At 38.6% G+C, this 17027-nt stretch overlaps 3 protein-coding genes and 1 pseudogene across 5 annotated transcripts; all 4 read left to right on the top strand.

Moving 5' to 3' along the window:
* Nucleotides 1–9: 9 nt before the first annotated feature.
* On the top strand, nt 10–4032 carry LOC104727086 (beta-D-xylosidase 4). Its single transcript, XM_010446092.3, has 5 exons — nt 10–1163; nt 1602–1889; nt 2121–2290; nt 2379–3235; nt 3329–4032. Exons 1-5 carry the CDS (start codon nt 738–740, stop codon nt 3916–3918), a joined length of 2331 nt encoding a protein of 776 aa, XP_010444394.1. The 5' UTR covers nt 10–737; the 3' UTR covers nt 3919–4032.
* Nucleotides 4033–4747: 715 nt separating this feature from the next.
* LOC104727085 (magnesium transporter MRS2-2) lies at nt 4748–7529 on the top strand. Of its 2 annotated transcripts, none has more exons than XR_015571883.1 (12): nt 4748–4984; nt 5085–5390; nt 5506–5535; nt 5747–5894; nt 6016–6137; nt 6213–6295; nt 6380–6607; nt 6696–6740; nt 6830–6874; nt 6993–7022; nt 7108–7227; nt 7328–7529. XR_015571883.1 is itself a non-coding variant. In XM_010446090.3 (12 exons), the coding sequence occupies exons 2-12, from the start codon at nt 5151–5153 to the stop codon at nt 7412–7414; spliced, it is 1170 nt and encodes a 389-aa protein (XP_010444392.2). In that variant the 5' UTR covers nt 4766–4984; nt 5085–5150; the 3' UTR covers nt 7415–7529. The 2 variants fall into 2 exon arrangements, 1 of the variants encoding a protein (XP_010444392.2); XM_010446090.3 differs by having other exon boundaries at nt 4766–4984; nt 6213–6287.
* Nucleotides 7530–9136: 1607 nt separating this feature from the next.
* On the top strand, nt 9137–13018 carry LOC104727084 (uncharacterized). Its single transcript, XM_010446089.3, has 2 exons — nt 9137–9674; nt 10655–13018. The coding sequence occupies exon 2, from the start codon at nt 10839–10841 to the stop codon at nt 12753–12755; it is 1917 nt and encodes a 638-aa protein (XP_010444391.1). The 5' UTR covers nt 9137–9674; nt 10655–10838; the 3' UTR covers nt 12756–13018.
* Nucleotides 13019–13901: 883 nt separating this feature from the next.
* Nucleotides 13902–15884, top strand: LOC104729070 (uncharacterized; annotated as a pseudogene). The gene is made up of 4 exons (XR_015572359.1): nt 13902–14319; nt 14656–14730; nt 14828–14941; nt 15033–15884. The product of XR_015572359.1 is annotated as an uncharacterized LOC104729070 (transcript).
* Nucleotides 15885–17027: the final 1143 nt, after the last annotated feature.

Genomic DNA, 17027 nt, shown 5'->3' with positions numbered 1-17027 from the left:
CCAACGCTTAACCAAACACAGTTAAGTTAAGGATCACCAATTTTAAAAGATATTATTGCTACACCCCTTCTTTTTTTTTTTCTTTTTTTTTAACAAAGTACTGCTACACCCCTTCTTGATAATAAACTACAATGCTTTTGGACGTGAAGATATTGGCAGACCCAAAAACCAAAGATCTCGTTATATTGAAAAAGAAAGCATTTTAATATGGGGTCGCCTGAAAACGAAATTGTATATATACTTACAATTCATATTTTATTAGTTTTATACCCAAAAAGGTAAGTCTATACGGTGAGACAAAAGGAGAAGAAGTAAATTTATACGTAGAATATTCGATGTACAGCTTTTCATGGAAAGCTAAAACCCACTCGCATAGTCGCATGCTTTCTTTCTGTTTTTTTTGTAAAAACTGTATAAAGTAAAATCAGACTTATCATTTAACAAAGACACAGGGGTCATAAATCCTAATACTATCCACAAACACCGTATGGTCCGTATCATTATTTCTTTCCTCGAGTATCGTATCATCTTTTTCACATAATCTTAATTATAATATGCCAAAAAAATATTAATAAATGTCGACAATAATCTATACTAACCACAGATTCTTTAGCGAGAGAGCGTAGCCTCCCTAGTAGGCTAGTAGCGGCTTTATACCACTCTTTATTACTATAAAAACAGTATCACTAACCACAAATAATATCCCACGAAACCTAAAGACACTGCGCATTTACGCAATGGGCTCTTCTTCACCATCCTCTGTTTCCTCTGTTCTTCTTTCCTTTCTCTGTTTCTTCCTCTACGTTTTAGATTTATCAAACGCTCAATCTTCATCGCCGGTTTTCGCCTGCGACGTAGCTGCTAACCCTTCTCTCGCCGCTTATGGATTCTGCAACACCGTTTTAAAGATCGAGTACCGAGTCGCTGATCTGGTCGCGAGGCTCACTTTGCAAGAAAAGATCGGCTTTTTAGTGAGTAAAGCTAATGGCGTGACTAGGCTTGGGATTCCGACGTATGAATGGTGGTCGGAAGCACTTCACGGCGTTTCTTACATCGGACCCGGCACGCATTTTACCGGCCAAGTTCCCGGGGCCACGAGTTTCCCTCAGGTTATACTCACCGCCGCATCTTTCAACGTATCTCTCTTTCAAGCCATTGGCAAGGTAATAATAAAAATTTATCCATTTTCGACTTATGTATAAATATTTTTAAATTCCTTTTATTTTATTTTCGTCCTTTGCTTTTTATTTTTCTTTTTGGATAATAGGAATATCTTACTTATTATGAAACTGGGTCACTCGTATTTCTTTTTTTTTTTCTCTTTCGTTTGGTACAAGTTAACACTTTACAGCACGTTATACGACGTCGTTTTCGTACTTATAACCAGTACTGAATATCCCACATTGAATTGTGTTTTCAGTGCCCATGATGATTCATGGTTCGGTTTCGGTTTATTTCTTTTTCTATGAAATCAACCGGATACGGCTTCGTTGATTTAAATCGGTTTCGGTTTTTATGTTGGTTTCCTCAATACAATTTCAAACCGGATTGGATACACTATGGCTTTTTTTGTATGACATTAGTATTACGTGTTTGTTAAGGTTGTCTCGACGGAAGCGAGGGCAATGTATAACGTGGGATTAGCCGGACTAACGTATTGGTCACCGAACGTGAACATATTCCGAGATCCTAGATGGGGAAGAGGACAAGAGACTCCAGGAGAAGATCCATTGCTCGCTAGCAAGTATGCTTCCGGGTATGTTAAGGGTCTTCAAGAGACTGACGGTGGCGATTCTAACCGCCTCAAAGTTGCCGCCTGCTGCAAACACTACACTGCTTACGATGTCGATAATTGGAAAGGCGTAGAACGTTACAGTTTCAACGCCGTGGTATATATCTTAAACATTATTCAGTGTTTTAAACTGTTTTTATCAGAGTAAGAATTAGGAAGTCTGATAATTTGGTATGTTTGGCTCAGTTCTTGGTGTGGTTTATTTGGTTAATCCGGTTCAATGGTAGTAAACCCGGGTTGGGTACAACATTTGGTTAGAGTAGACTAAATACAATTTTAGTGTTTTAACCAACTGTTTTTTTTTTGTGCTTTTGTTGTGATGGAGTAGGTGACTCAACAAGATATGGATGATACGTACCAACCACCTTTCAAGAGTTGTGTGGTTGATGGGAATGTGGCGAGTGTTATGTGTTCTTACAATCAAGTTAACGGCAAACCAACATGCGCTGATCCGGATCTGCTCTCTGGTGTTATCCGCGGTGAATGGAAATTAAATGGGTAATGCTCTCTCTGATCCGATCAGTGGGTTTTTAAACTTTTTAAAGATTGTTTTGGTTTTGATTTTTTTCCTTTTTCTTTCTTATAGCTACATTGTTTCAGATTGTGATTCAGTAGATGTGTTGTATAAGAACCAACACTATACCAAGACTCCAGCGGAAGCTGCAGCCGTATCTATACTGGCAGGTTTAGATTTGAACTGTGGCTCGTTCTTGGGTCAACATACAGAGGAAGCGGTTAAGGCTGGTTTGGTAAACGTGACAGCTATCGATAAGGCGATTACGAACAACTTTTTGACCCTTATGCGTTTAGGGTTCTTCGATGGAGATCCAAAGAAACAGATGTACGGAGGGTTGGGTCCTAAAGACGTATGCACACCTAGTAACCAAGAGCTAGCTGCAGAAGCGGCAAGGCAAGGCATTGTTCTACTCAAGAACAATGGATGCTTACCGCTTTCTCCTACATCGACCAAAACGCTAGCCGTGATTGGACCGAACGCTAATGTCACCAAGACAATGATAGGAAACTACGAAGGCACACCGTGCAAATACACAACACCACTTCAAGGTTTAGCCGGGACGGTATCTACAACATATCTACCAGGCTGCTCCAACGTAGCTTGTGCGGTGGCGGATATAGCCGGCGCCACGAAACTAGCTGTGACAGCGGATGTGACTGTGCTTGTGATCGGTGCAGATCAATCAATAGAGGCAGAGAGCCGTGACAGAGTGGACCTGAATCTTCCAGGACAGCAATCAAAGCTAGTGACAGAAGTGGCTAAAGCAGCAAAGGGACCGGTCTTGCTCGTCATTATGTCCGGAGGAGGTTTCGATATTACATTCGCTAAAAACGACCCAAAGATCGCCGGAATTTTATGGGTTGGTTATCCCGGAGAAGCCGGTGGTATCGCTATTGCCGATGTTATCTTCGGCCGTTACAATCCAAGTAAATACTCTGTTTCTAGTAGCCTAAACCGGTAATAATAACCGGGTACAGTAATTGCAATTTTGATAAACCGGTTTTGGTTTGGTTTTGTAGGTGGGAGATTACCGATGACTTGGTATCCACAGTCGTATGTAGAGAAAGTTCCGATGACGAACATGAACATGAGACCCGACAAATCAAACGATTATCCGGGTCGGAGTTACAGATTCTACGCCGGAGAAACGGTTTACGCCTTCGGAGACGGACTCAGCTACACAAAATTCAGCCACACCTTAGTCAAAGCTCCACGTCTCGTTACCCTCGGATTAGAAGAGAATCACGTTTGCCGATCATCGGAATGTCAATCGCTTGACGCGATCGGACCGCACTGCGAAAACGCCGTTTCAGGCGGTGGATCTGCGTTTGAGGTTCAGATCAAGGTACGAAACGGGGGAGATAGAGAAGGGATACACACGGTGTTTCTGTACACGACGCCGCCGGCGGTTCACGGATCGCCGAGGAAGCATTTGTTAGGATTCGAGAAGGTTCGGTTGGGGAAGATGGAAGAAGCGGTGGTTAGGTTTAGGGTTGAGGTGTGTAAAGATTTGAGTGTTGTTGATGAGGTTGGGAAGAGGAAGATTGGTTTGGGAAAGCATCTTCTTCATGTGGGAGATTTGAAACATTCGTTAAGCATTAGGATCTGATTCTTAATTAATTTATTTCTTTCTTTTTATTTGAGAGAAAACAAAAATTAAAAAGAATATGCTTAAAATTGTGCAAGTTGGAAAAAAAGAGGAATAAAAAAGAAATTGTGAATCTCTTCTATTCTTTTTTTGAGAATGTGTGTTTTTTTTTTTTCATTTTCAATTTCTTGTGTCCGAAAATTATGGGTGTATATATCAAGTAAAAAGCTCATGTAACAAGAAAAAAAACTAAAATTACTATTGGGAATATCTTAAGCAAAAAAAAAGAGTGAGATTTATATATTTTTTATGATTCTGTGTGTGTGTTTTTTTTTTTTTTTTTTTTTTTCAGTTTCTTGTGTCCGAAAATTATGGGTGTATATGTCAAGCAAAAAAAAAAGCTCAAGTAACCAGAAAAAAACTAAAATTACTATTGGAAATATCTTAAGCAAAAAAAAGAGTGAGATATATATATTTGATATTGATTTGGGATAGGTTCTTTTTTTTTTTTTTTGGTTAAAATTTTTGTGATAGTTTCAAATAATATTTAGTTAGTTTACCTAAACTATACTAACATGATTTTGAATAAACTTTTAGTTATTCAAACAGATATTTCGCAATTTCTGAGTAGTTATCCTGCTATTCTTTTTTTATTTGTTAGTAGGATAAATTATTATGATTCAAGCGAATAATCTCTAAATTATTATTAACCCCAAAAAAATCGGATATACCGGTCGGATACTGCTACATCGGGGTGATTCGAACTAAAAAACGCACAAATTACACCGGTTTAATTCGGTTATCTACGGTTTTGAGTTGAAAATTAGATTCACCTCTAATAGAAAATCTCACGTTTTCCTTTTTTTCTGAAACTGTTAAAAACTCGGAAAGCAAAACACACACAACACAAAAACCAAACCTAAACTAAAAAAAAAAAATTACAAAACAAAACAAAATCTAGAAAGAAAGATTTGAGCAAATCTTATTAATGAAAAGAAAAGAGCATACAGGACGAGAATTAGCTTTTTTGAATCCATTAGGGTATTGTTTTCTCCGTCGAATTCGCATGAACACTTGAGCTCAAAAGGTTAGATTCTTCTTCTTTATTTTTTGTTCCCTTCTTTAAGTTTTCCAAAATTTGGGTTTTTTTTTCCGTTCATGGTTGGTGGTTGTTGAATTTGTTTCAGAACGGCGTGGAAGTGGACGGTGTTGAAGAAAGGAATTGTTTTTTTTTTTTTTGGGAGGGGTAAGAGATGGCGCAAAACGGGTATGTGGTACCGGCGGATCCTTCAGCGGTTGTGACGGTGAAGAAGAAAACGCTGAATTGGGCTCTTATTGATGCTATGGGACAGAGCACATCTCAAGATTTCGATAAGTATGCTATCATGCACCGTGTCCAGATCCACGCTCGCGATCTCCGCATTCTCGATCCTAATTTATCTTACCCTTCTACTATTCTTGGCCGTGAGAGAGCCATTGTCCTCAATTTAGAGGTTTTTGATTTGTTTATTTTGTTCACTGTGTGATTACTTTGTTTTATTTTATTTTATTTGTTCCTAGTGTGATTAGTTTTTTCTTTTTTTTTTTGGTTTGTGTTGGCTGATGCAGCATATTAAGGCGATTATCACTTCCGACGAGGTTAGTTTCACTTTGATTTATAGGGTTTTGCAGTAGAAAGATTTTGGTTTTTGAGTTGTTTGAACAGATTTGTTGGAGTTTGGTTCTTTCTTGTAGTAGTAACACAATATGACTAAATTTGGCTAATTTTTCAGTTTTTAGTATGCGTTAATTTGTTAAAAAAAAGTGAACCTTTTTTCTCTTCTTGTAGTAATGACTTGGCTTATTACAGGTTTTGCTTCGGGACCCGTCTGATGAAAATGTTATTCCAGTTTTGGAGGAGCTTCAAAGACGCTTACCCGTTGGCAATGCAGCACGTCAAGGAGAAGGGAAAGAGATCTCAGGTGCTCAAAACGACGCTGATACTGGTGAAGAAGATGGTATTTTCCCTCTGAGACTCTTGCCTCTTCTAGAATAACTAACTAATATCTGTGGAAATTTCCATCCTTAACTCGTTTTGCATTTTCGTATATTGAAATGTCTGCTTGTTGCAAAAAATAGAATCGCCATTCGAGTTTCGGGCGCTGGAAGTAGCTTTGGAAGCAATCTGTAGCTTCTTAGCTGCAAGGACAACAGAATTAGAAACAGCTGCTTATCCTGCTTTGGATGAGCTTACTTCAAAGGTAGGGTATCTCATCATTTATTATTATCACCAGTGATCCCAATTTCCAACAGCGTTTTCAAATTCCGTCTTGTAGATTAGTAGCCGTAATTTGGATAGAGTTCGAAAGTTGAAGAGTGCCATGACTCGGTTGACAGCTAGGGTTCAAAAGGTGAGCAGGTATCTTGTCTTATGACTTTCGAGTATATGTAAAAGTTTGTAATGGGAATAAATAATAAAGAAGCTTTTCATCGCCTTTTGCAGGTAAGAGATGAACTCGAACAGTTGCTGGATGATGACGATGATATGGCGGATCTTTACCTTTCAAGGAAACTTTCTAGTGCTTCTTCACCGGTTAGTAGTGTTGGTGAACCAAATTGGTATGCTACTTCCCCAACCATAGGTTCTAAGATTTCAAGAGCAAGTAGAGCGAGTTTAGCTACAGTTCGTGGGGATGAAAATGATGTTGAAGAACTTGAAATGTTGCTCGAGGTTTGGTTAAATTCTCCACGAAATCATTCATCTTATCTATTGAATACACATTGAAGTCTAAATACAAAACGTTTTGATACCTTTGCAGGCATACTTCATGCAGATCGACAGCACTTTGAACAGATTAACAACAGTTATCCCCTTGCTCCTTTTTCGTTCTGTTCTTTTTCGCATGACTTTTTGACTTAAAAAAACAATTCTTAATCTTTGGTTCTGATGCAGCTACGTGAGTATATTGATGACACAGAGGACTACATTAACATCCAGGTACCCAAAAACGAAACCTCCAATTCTTTTTTAACATGTGTTTGGTGGTTTCTGATATGTGAATCCTCACAAGTAATAATGGCCTACTTTATTAAAGCAATTGGTTTTGTTTTCACAGCTAGACAATCATCGGAATCAGCTTATTCAGGTACGTGAATCGTGAAAGCTTGAAGCAGAGTTTTTAATATCATCTTCTTGAGCTTCTCTTCTTGATGATGTTCAAAATCTTGCAGTTGGAGCTTGTGTTAAGTTCTGGAACAGTTTGCTTATCAATGTACTCGCTTGTCGCTGGAATTTTCGGGATGAACATTCCATACACATGGAACGACGATCATGGATACATCTTCAAATATGTACGAAACCAAAATTCGATTCCCATGAGAATAAAAACGAAGAACTCTCTCAATAGTATAACCTATGTTGATCTGTTTGTTGTTGTTGGTGGTGGTGCAGGTCGTGGGCTTGACGGGGACAGTTTGTGCAGTCATGTTTGTCATCATAATGTCGTACGCTCGGTACAAAGGACTGGTGGGATCTTGAATATGGTGGGATTTGGGTAGAGGAGAGAGAGATTGTGAAGGAGCAAGGCCAGATATTGTTTTCGATTATTATTGTTATACTTGTGGTCGTTCTTAGTTTTGAACGAGCTTCCCAATCGTTTTAGATCATTAAATTTAAAGAAAAAAAAACATATTAAAAGGAAAAACGGCGAACAAAAAAAATCTGCAGAAGCATTGTGACTTGTAAATTGTAAAGATAAGCTTTACTCTCGATTCCTTTACTATTAGAGCATAAAAAAAGCTAATTTAGCAGTTTTTATACGTTTGAGTAAAAGGGTAGAGTCGTAAACCGAATCAGACTAGAAGGAAGATTAAAACTTTCATCAAGCATAACGTTCACTAAACTTGGCATGTTCTTGCTAATGTAGTAGAAGTTGGGCTGGACTTGGGCCCTATGTTGTTAATTTCCCAACAAATTTAAATTGAAAAAAAAAAAACCATCCATGAGCCTAGTAGAATGATTCAAGATAGTAGGTATAATTTGTTCTGAAATAAAAATGTATGCATGCAGTGCGAACGAACTACCTAACCTAAACCATCCCTATATGGCTAATGTATGATGAAGTCAAAACCAAAAAAACATGGTCTAAAATATAGCAACAAGGCTTTCGTGTTTCCACATACACAATTATTTAATAAGTAAAAAAACAATGTCGACGTCAGCCGTTCGCGTGGAGAGTTGAGGCCGAAGCTGACGGAATCGCCGACTCAACTCATATATAATAGTAAAAGATTCCTTTTATTTTATTGTCTTTTTTTTTTTGTACTTTTTCTTTAATATACAATTCGTTAAAATTAAAATATTATGATAGATTCTTCCACTCTGCAAGGAACCTCATTGGCTGACGTAATAGGATTTGCCTCTTGGAACAACATAAAAATCAAAATTTTTCATTTTTTTTCATTTTTTAAAAATACCATTCGTCCGATGGTTGTGGTCCTTTGCGACAATTTTTTCATCACACCACGACAAAGACATCAATTGTATTAATACATGGTCCGTATTGTATAAATTTGATATTTAAAAGATTTTATTTTCAGTGTTTTTTAGTTTTCGTTTTGTTAAATGGTATATATTATATATATTCCTCTTTCTTTTTGTATCTTCTTTTAAACATATACATGCATTATAGTGTTCTACTCAGGATACATAAAAAGATTTAGCTATGTCTTTAATTTGCTTGAACAGAAACAGAACATATTCCACATACAAGATAGATCTATACTAGATGTAAGTACATAAATAAAGTAAAGAAACAGAATCACATAATTAGTCTTTAATCTCTTACAACTTTTACAAGTGCTTCGCATTTGGATAGTGGAATCTTAATTAAACTTTTAATAATACTAGGTTAAATGATGCCAGCTAGCTAATTCTATATTTTACTCCATAACCCTGGCACGAGAAAACAATAATCGTTTTCTTTTTTTTCCACAAAAAGCGACACATAAAATGACAAAAAAAAAAAAAAACATACATCATCAATTATAAGTTTGCTAAGACTGATTCAGCTGATATCATCATTAAAAAATTCACAATACAACAAATTTTTTTTAAAAACCCCCAAGCTGTATGTAATCATATAAAATTGACGATGACGTCATAAACAATTAGGAAAAGGAATCAGTTCTGACCGGTTAAGACGGTAACCGGTTGTTATATTGCTTTTAATTTATAGAAGAATCACAGAAGTGACTTGTCGCAACATCACTACCACTCAGCAAAAACACAAAAAAAAAAAAAACAGGAAACGGAAAAGAGAGGGGCATAAAGGACTTTTTTCAGCTAAAAAGACGGCGTCGTTTTCATCGAAAAGCAGATTTTTAATAGATTTCCCAAAATAGAGCGTTGTCTCATCCAATCAGAACCGTTACTATCGACGGAGACAGAGGGTATATTGGGTAATTCATTGGGATTCCCTCACTCGCGGTTTATAAACGAGAAGGGAAAGGACCTCTCCTGAATGAATAAAAAGGAAGAAGAAGGCATACAACAAACACAACACGCTCTCTCTAGTAGACTACTACAATAATATCTCTTTCTTCCTTCTCTCTCTCTATTTTTGTGTAGCCCGCTAATATATCGACACCTGTTTCAGTCTTTTTTGTTTTTTGTTTTTGGTTTCTTCTTCCTTCTTCGCTATTGTTTCGTCTTCCTCGATATTTTAGACGAAACAGCAGATTCTCACTTTACGAGGCTTTTGCTTACGGAACCCCTCTCTCTCTCTCAGATCCATCAGGTTGTTATTTTTTCCTTTCTCTCTACTTTTGTTTCTTTCTATTACTACTGATTGATCGAGTTATAACTGATGAACCAGAATGCATGGTTTTTTTTTTTTCTCCTGATGTTATTTGTGTGTGTAATTGTCTCATACTCTTTTTAGGGTTTTTTTTTCTTTTCTTCACCTGTTTAAATACTTTAGAGTATGATGATTTCTTTAATGATTGGTTATGTTATGTTTGTTTGTTTTTTTTTTCTTACTTTGGTTGCACAGTCAATTTTCTATAGTCTTGTTGTGAAATTTTAGATCTTCTTCCTCAAAGGTAAAAACTTGTGTGTTGATATAGAGATTCAGAATCTTGTTGATTCCAATTCCATGGTGTTTTTAATATAACAATTAGTATTTCCTTAGATCTTGTTTATTTATGTTTGGATCTTTTTTGTTTACAATGGAAAAAAAAATCCTGAGGGTGAGGGGGCATTGTTGTTATCACTTATCACTTATCAAAGTTGACTTTCCAATTTATATTACAAGTTTTCAAAAAGTCTAACATATGTAATTCTTATTTTGAGCTAACAAAAATTATTGAGTTTCAATGTGTATACTTAATCTGTAAACCAATCTTATCTTATCCTTTCTTTCCCATCTGCTTTTATTTTTTTTTGTTTGTGTGGGAAATTTTCGAATTTATTTGAGCATAGAAAGATGTACCCCTCACGTTTCACTTTTACCTATAAGGCTACAATGTTGCCAGCCACCATAAGTTATTTTGGTTGGTACTTGGTCCTTTCAGACATAGTTGTAACCAATTATTGGTCCTGTACATTGGTATCTCTTTACTTCCTAAACTTCAACTTGTGTTATTTACACACACACTATTATTTACTCACATGCTTCTTTTTTGATGATTGATTAGTCTCATGTCATCTTTAGTGTTATTGCTCTACTTACTACAAGCTTTCTACTGACTGACTAGATGATTTTTTTAACTGCTGCAGGAAAGGTCTTGCTCTTTAACCATTCTTGAAGATGGACAGGGCAGATACATGGGGATTTGTCAGTGGTGGGAGATGTTTATATCTCAAGTTGCTTTTATGTTTATAGCTTTTACAAAAGGTGTTCCTAAGTATTTTCTTGTTTTAGTCGTCAGTTCTGCATCCTTCTTCTATATCTACTCTTCATATGGATTTGAACGAGAGTGTTGTTCACTTTTCTCGTGGCAATGGTATTGCAAAGCTTGACAGTTTCGGTGATACTGCTCTTAGCTTGAAATGTCTTGGAAGCAGTGCAGCTGGGAGATTAATTGGGACCTCTCACCATAATCATAAGCTTTGTTCCGATGTTTCTAATTGTCCTGATGGTGGTTGCCGGTTGGTTCTCGGTTTAGGTCCAACACCGCCTTCCTACTACTACAATGTCAAGGTTAATGATAATAGTAACAAAGGTTCAGCTTCTTCCGGGAGTGTTCAGGAACTCTCATCAGGAGGAGGTAACTCAATTCTGCAACTTGGTCCTCCCGCTGTGACCACGGATGCTTTCAGCGGACTTGATTGTTCGTTGTTGACATATGCGGATACTAATGTTTCCCAAGCTGTAGTTGATGAGGGTTCTACATCTGCAAGGCGATCTGGCGGCTTTATGCCATCGCTTCTTTTTGCTCCAAGAACGGAAACTGTTAGAAAACCTTCAAGAATGCAAGAGTGTAGTACTAATTTTGGAACTGAGGCCTATACTTCACAGCTGAGCCATGAGTCAGAGTTCTCTATAGGTGCCTTCTCTGATAGGACGGCATCTGCCACGTCTTCTCAGCAAAGGATGAGCAACCCAAAGAAGTGCAAGTTCATGGGATGTGTGAAAGGAGCTAGAGGAGCTTCAGGGCTCTGCATTGGCCATGGAGGTGGGCAGAGGTGCCAAAAGCCAGGCTGCAACAAAGGTGCTGAGAGCAAAACCACTTTCTGCAAAGCTCATGGAGGAGGAAAGAGATGCCAACACTTGGGATGTACAAAGAGCGCTGAAGGGAAAACAGACTTCTGCATATCTCATGGTGGTGGAAGACGTTGTGGATTCCCTGAGGGATGTGCTAAGGCTGCACGTGGCAAATCCGGGCTCTGCATCAAGCATGGTGGTGGTAAAAGGTGTCGGATTGAAGGCTGTACACGAAGTGCTGAAGGACAAGCTGGCCTTTGTATTTCCCACGGTGGTGGACGGCGTTGTCAGTCTTCAGGCTGTACAAAAGGTGCTCAAGGAAGTACAAACTACTGCAAAGCTCATGGTGGCGGGAAACGCTGCATATTTGCGGGATGTACAAAGGGAGCAGAAGGTAGTACTCCGCTGTGTAAAGCTCATGGTGGAGGAAAACGTTGTATGTTTGATGGTGGAGGTATTTGTCCTAAAAGTGTTCACGGTGGGACTAGTTTCTGTGTAGCTCACGGTGGTGGGAAGAGATGTGTTGTGACCGGGTGCACAAAGAGCGCTCGTGGACGGACTGATTGTTGCGTGAAGCACGGTGGTGGGAAACGGTGTAAGTCTGATGGTTGTGAGAAGAGTGCACAAGGTAGCACTGACTTCTGCAAGGCACACGGTGGTGGGAAACGTTGCTCATGGGGAGGGGATTGGAAATGCGAGAAGTTCGCTAGAGGAAAGAGCGGTTTATGCGCTGCGCATAACAGTATGTCTCAGGATAAAGCTGGAAGCAAGATTGGTTTGATTGGACCAGGACTTTTCCGTGGCCTAGTCTCTACTTCTTCCCATACCACAACAACTGCAACTACCACTACTACTACTACCACTGATCATTCGCAATCTGGAGTCAGCGTGGTATCTGATTGCACGGACTCCATTGATCGCCCTCTTCCACCGCTGCATCATCAACCGGAGAAAAGACAGAAGCTGATGATACCAATGCAGGTTCTTGTTCCTCCATCAATGAAGTCCTTGAGCTTCTCAAACAGTGAGAGACCCGAAATGGAAACAAACAACAACAGTAGTGGCAGCAATGGGAGGAACATCTTTGACTTTATGATTCCTGAGGAGAGAGTTCACGGCGGTGGGCTAATGTCTCTGCTTGGTGGTAGCATGAACCAACAAACACTCCATTGATGGAATTTGAAAGCTTCTTCTCTATGTGTGTAACAAAGCTAGAATCTGTGTAAAGCTTAAAGCTTTATGTAATATGTATAGTTTTTGGGTTTTTTTTTTTTTTTGTATCTCTTTGGGTCCTTATGTACATTTCATGGGTCTCTGTTTTTGTTTGGTCTAGTCTTAAGTATTCACTTGACCATCTAGTCGATGGCTCGAACCCTAGTCCTTTGTTTATTTGACTATTGTTGGGAATGTTGCAATGTAGTAAAAGTGTTCTTCTATGTTGTGTTTTGTTTCAAGAAAAAACCGGAGCTTACCGAGTCGAATCGAATGATCAAATCATTTTGGTTAAAATAGTCTTTTGGTTTAAGTTCATCTCAACCGGTTAAGTAGAAGGTCAAAGAAACGCCGTTAAAGTTAAAATACAGTCAAAGCCAAGTCAAGCCATCATCGAATTGGATCACGGCACCTTAACTTCGCCGTTACCTTTTCCGTTAGCCTTTATATATCCACTGAGGCGGTTAAGCTAACGACACTCGTCTCTTTGAAACAGATCTTTTCCCTCTTCTCTCTCTTTCCCGTGGAGATTTTGTTTTTTTCAGAGCAAGCTTCGTGATGCGATCGGATCATAAGAGCATGAATTAGCTACTCGATCTCGATTTCTAGGTAAGCGATCTTGATTCATCTTCCAATTTCGAGCTTTGGATCTTAGCTCTATCGCGATTGAATCTGTGTTTTTTTCCCCCTTTCCCGATTCCGCAACTACTCTAGGTTTTGATTTTAGGATCGCGAATTTTTGGTTTCTTCTTGTTCGTTTCTACTTCGATCGTTCTCGCTTTCGATTTCGTCAAGTTGTTTGATGAAGATTTTGGTAGATTTTAGCGTTTTCTCGTGAATCGTGATCGTGAAAATTTGGCGGGAAAATGTTTCTGCGGTGGTTCTTATAACGCTTGATTGAATCTGAAACTTATCGTCTTGTGCTCTCGATTACGTTGTTCAGATTGTCAAAGTTTAATCGGAAAGCTTTTAGCGGCAGGGAGGAACAGCGAATAAGTCGAAGACACTTCTCTGGTGATTCGTTGTTTGTTTTTTTGGGTTTAAATTGCAAATTCTCTGGTGATTTTGATTTGAAAATGTCTAACTTTTCAAGTCTGTAGCGACGTGATGGACAAAGACGAGCCGTTTGTCTACAATGAGGTTGATTACAAGACGCCGAAGCAGAGTCCTCAGACTTGGCCGATGGATAAGATCCGGCAGGGACGTTTCCAACATAAAATGTCATCGCTTTTAAGTCCTGCGACTCCTAAAAAGGAATTACAGCATTAGCAATGCAAAGTCACTCCTGCTCCAATGCTTACGTGACGCAAAGTCAGATCCACTCCCTCGTAGGCGCTTTCCGGTTTCATGCTCAGATGAAGGAGTCTTGATGGATGGTGTTCTGGTCACATCAGCCACTAAAAAGAAGGTTTCAGAGTCTCCTTCCATCTCTCTTGGAGGAACAGCACTTTCTTCCATCTCCCGGAGTCAGCACAAGAAGGATACAGAGTTTAGCAGTCCTATAAGCGAATCAGGAAGTAACCAGGTTCGTCTTTATTATATCTCTGTTGTTTACATACTCGTAAGAACATCACTGAGTTACTTAAGAAACACTGGCTGTGATCTTCCACAATGGTCATAACATAGAGTTTGCTAGACGTCAGTGCTTTGATGCCATTTCAGGACTGTTTATAAATGAAAGGAAGCTGAATCAGATAAAGTTAGAAATGTCTATTTGTGTTGAACATGATTACAAGTACAGATAATGTTGAATTACAGAGCCTTGATACATTCAAGAGAAGCAAAGATTGTGTATCCCTTTAGGCTCATAGTTATGTGTTGAAATGTATGTGTTAAAGAGTTTTTTTTGGTGATTTTGCAGGAAACCACTCTGTCTCAGCAACCTTCTTCAGCTGGCAAGGGAAAGATGTTGGCATATAGTCCATGTACACCAAAGGTTTTGTACTTCACAACTCATTCTGTATCAGGACTTCTGAAGAATCATAATAAGCTCATAACCAGTTCTCATTTGCTTTGATCTCTATGTTTATTAGGCTGCTAAGCCATCAAAGCTGCAAGCTTCTGCTGAACCATTCATCCTCACACCAAGACAAGCTACTCCTTTTCCACTTCAGCAACACCCATTTAATCCGCAGTTTCTAAGAGCTGTAAGTTGATCTCAAACCCACACTTTATTCTTCTATGATAAACCTTTTTGTGTCAGAAACGAACAACTCAAGACTCCAATTTACTCTGCAGAATCCCCTGCACCTGCAGCCATACCCATACTTTCACCGGCCTCGGCCTCTTATCTATCTTTATCAGAGACCACCACCACTTCTTCCGCTCCTACCCCATGGATCTGACCCCTATAAGCTAACCTCTGAAAAGGACTTTCCTCCAATTCTCTTTGCCAGCCAAACACCAACCAGAAGAAACCGCCGCAGAGACTCACTTCCCACAAGACCTTCCTCTAGCCAGCCCAACACAACCACCAGCGACCCAGTACCTGTCCAAACTCCCATATCTACTACTGCTACAGCCAATCTCAGCAGCAGTACAACCACTGCGGTTCAGGGCTCCTCACCTTCTGTTGACGGACTCGACACAGTGACGCAAATACCAGACTTGTCGTCGTCACCTTCTGATGGAATCGAAACAGTGATGCAAATAACAGACTTGTCGTCGTCACCTTCTGATGGAATCGAAACAGTGACGCAAATATCAGACTTGTCGTCGTCACCCTCTGATGGAATCGAAACAGTGACGCAGAATCCAGCCTTATCTCCACCGTCTGATGGACTTGAAGCAGTGACGCCAAAACCAGGCTCTGTTGGAGTAGAAAAAGTGACGCCAAAACCAGACTTGCCTTCAACTTCTGCTGGACTTCAAACTATGAAGATAAACGAAGAATGGTCACCTTCTGATGATGGACTCCCAACATTCACACAGGCTCAACTTGATTTTATGAAATCACATGACAGGCTCTTCCCAGATTATGTTTTCGGGGACTACAAATTCAAACAGAGAATGTCAGCTTTCAAACGTCAGGAAAGGTAACATTCTCTTCATAGAACACTTCTCTTCATAGAACACTTCTATATCCCCTCTCATCCATCAAACTCTCTTCAGCTTTTCATAGGATTGTCAAAAGAATTACAAAAACCTATTAGATACTATAAAACATTCCAAAGAAAAAAAACAAGTTCATGAAAATATGCACTCTGTGTTTTTTAATCAAATGAATCTTCTATTGTTTCTATTGGTTTGCCATTCTGCATTCCAACTTCCAAGAACCAACCAAACCCTGGTTTTTATTTCGTCTGTGTAAGCAACGAATGCTTAATCCAACCAATGGCCCTTACGAAATCCACATTTTTAGGTGAACCAGATTGGATCTTGATAATTAATTTGCAATGCCATGTAAAATTCCATGCAATCGTCTCTCGAAATTTACAATAAACAAGATAAAAACATTTACTGGTTAGAAAGAAACCCATTGCGTAGATAAGTTTACATACTGCAGTTTCCATTGAAAGTATTCGGTTTTCTGATTATGAGTTTGTTAAATTCAAAAACAGAGCAATACCATGAAAATCTCCACAGCCAATCCCAAACTATACAATGATCTAAAATCCCAACTTGAAATCTTTTATTCTTTTAGATTTTCTTATTCTTATTATTTAATATATTCAAGGTGCTTGCATCATGCATGAGTCAGTGCTTGCTAAGCAAGCACCCATAAAACTATATATATACTGGGAAGAAAAAAAACTTAATAAACGTAGAAAGACTATGTTGCTTGGCTCGGCGACACAAGACAACTACTAAACCCAATCAAAGATCTATATAGAGAGAGAGACTATAACTTGGAGAAAAAGGCTCTCAATTGCCCAAGTCTTATAAATCATTAACTAAATAGCAATCCTACCCTAAACTGGATCAGGTGTAGGCCACCCGTATATCAATTTTAAAGGCTACACTTGAAAAATTATGTACTCGACATAATCAAATTTTATTTTCTTCAAAACCTTTTTGTTCTTTTTTAACTTAGGACTGACTCATCAAAAATAGATATTTTTCACTCTTTTCACAAAAGTTACATTTGATTTATCTCACCTGTGACTTCACAAGCAGTCACAAGGAGAAAAATAAATAAAAAATTACTTTTGTATTCTTCTCGAGTATTTGGCTATGTACGTATTATAGAATATATAACATTCAAGAGCAAATCTGATTCTACGATATACGTAT

Source organism: Camelina sativa, chromosome 11, assembly GCF_030686135.1.
Source record: "Camelina sativa cultivar CO46 ecotype springtype chromosome 11, ASM3068613v1".
NCBI lineage: Eukaryota > Viridiplantae > Streptophyta > Magnoliopsida > Brassicales > Brassicaceae > Camelina > Camelina sativa.
Note: the sequence above shows the minus strand (reverse complement) of the source record. Positions and strands in the feature narration are given on the sequence as shown.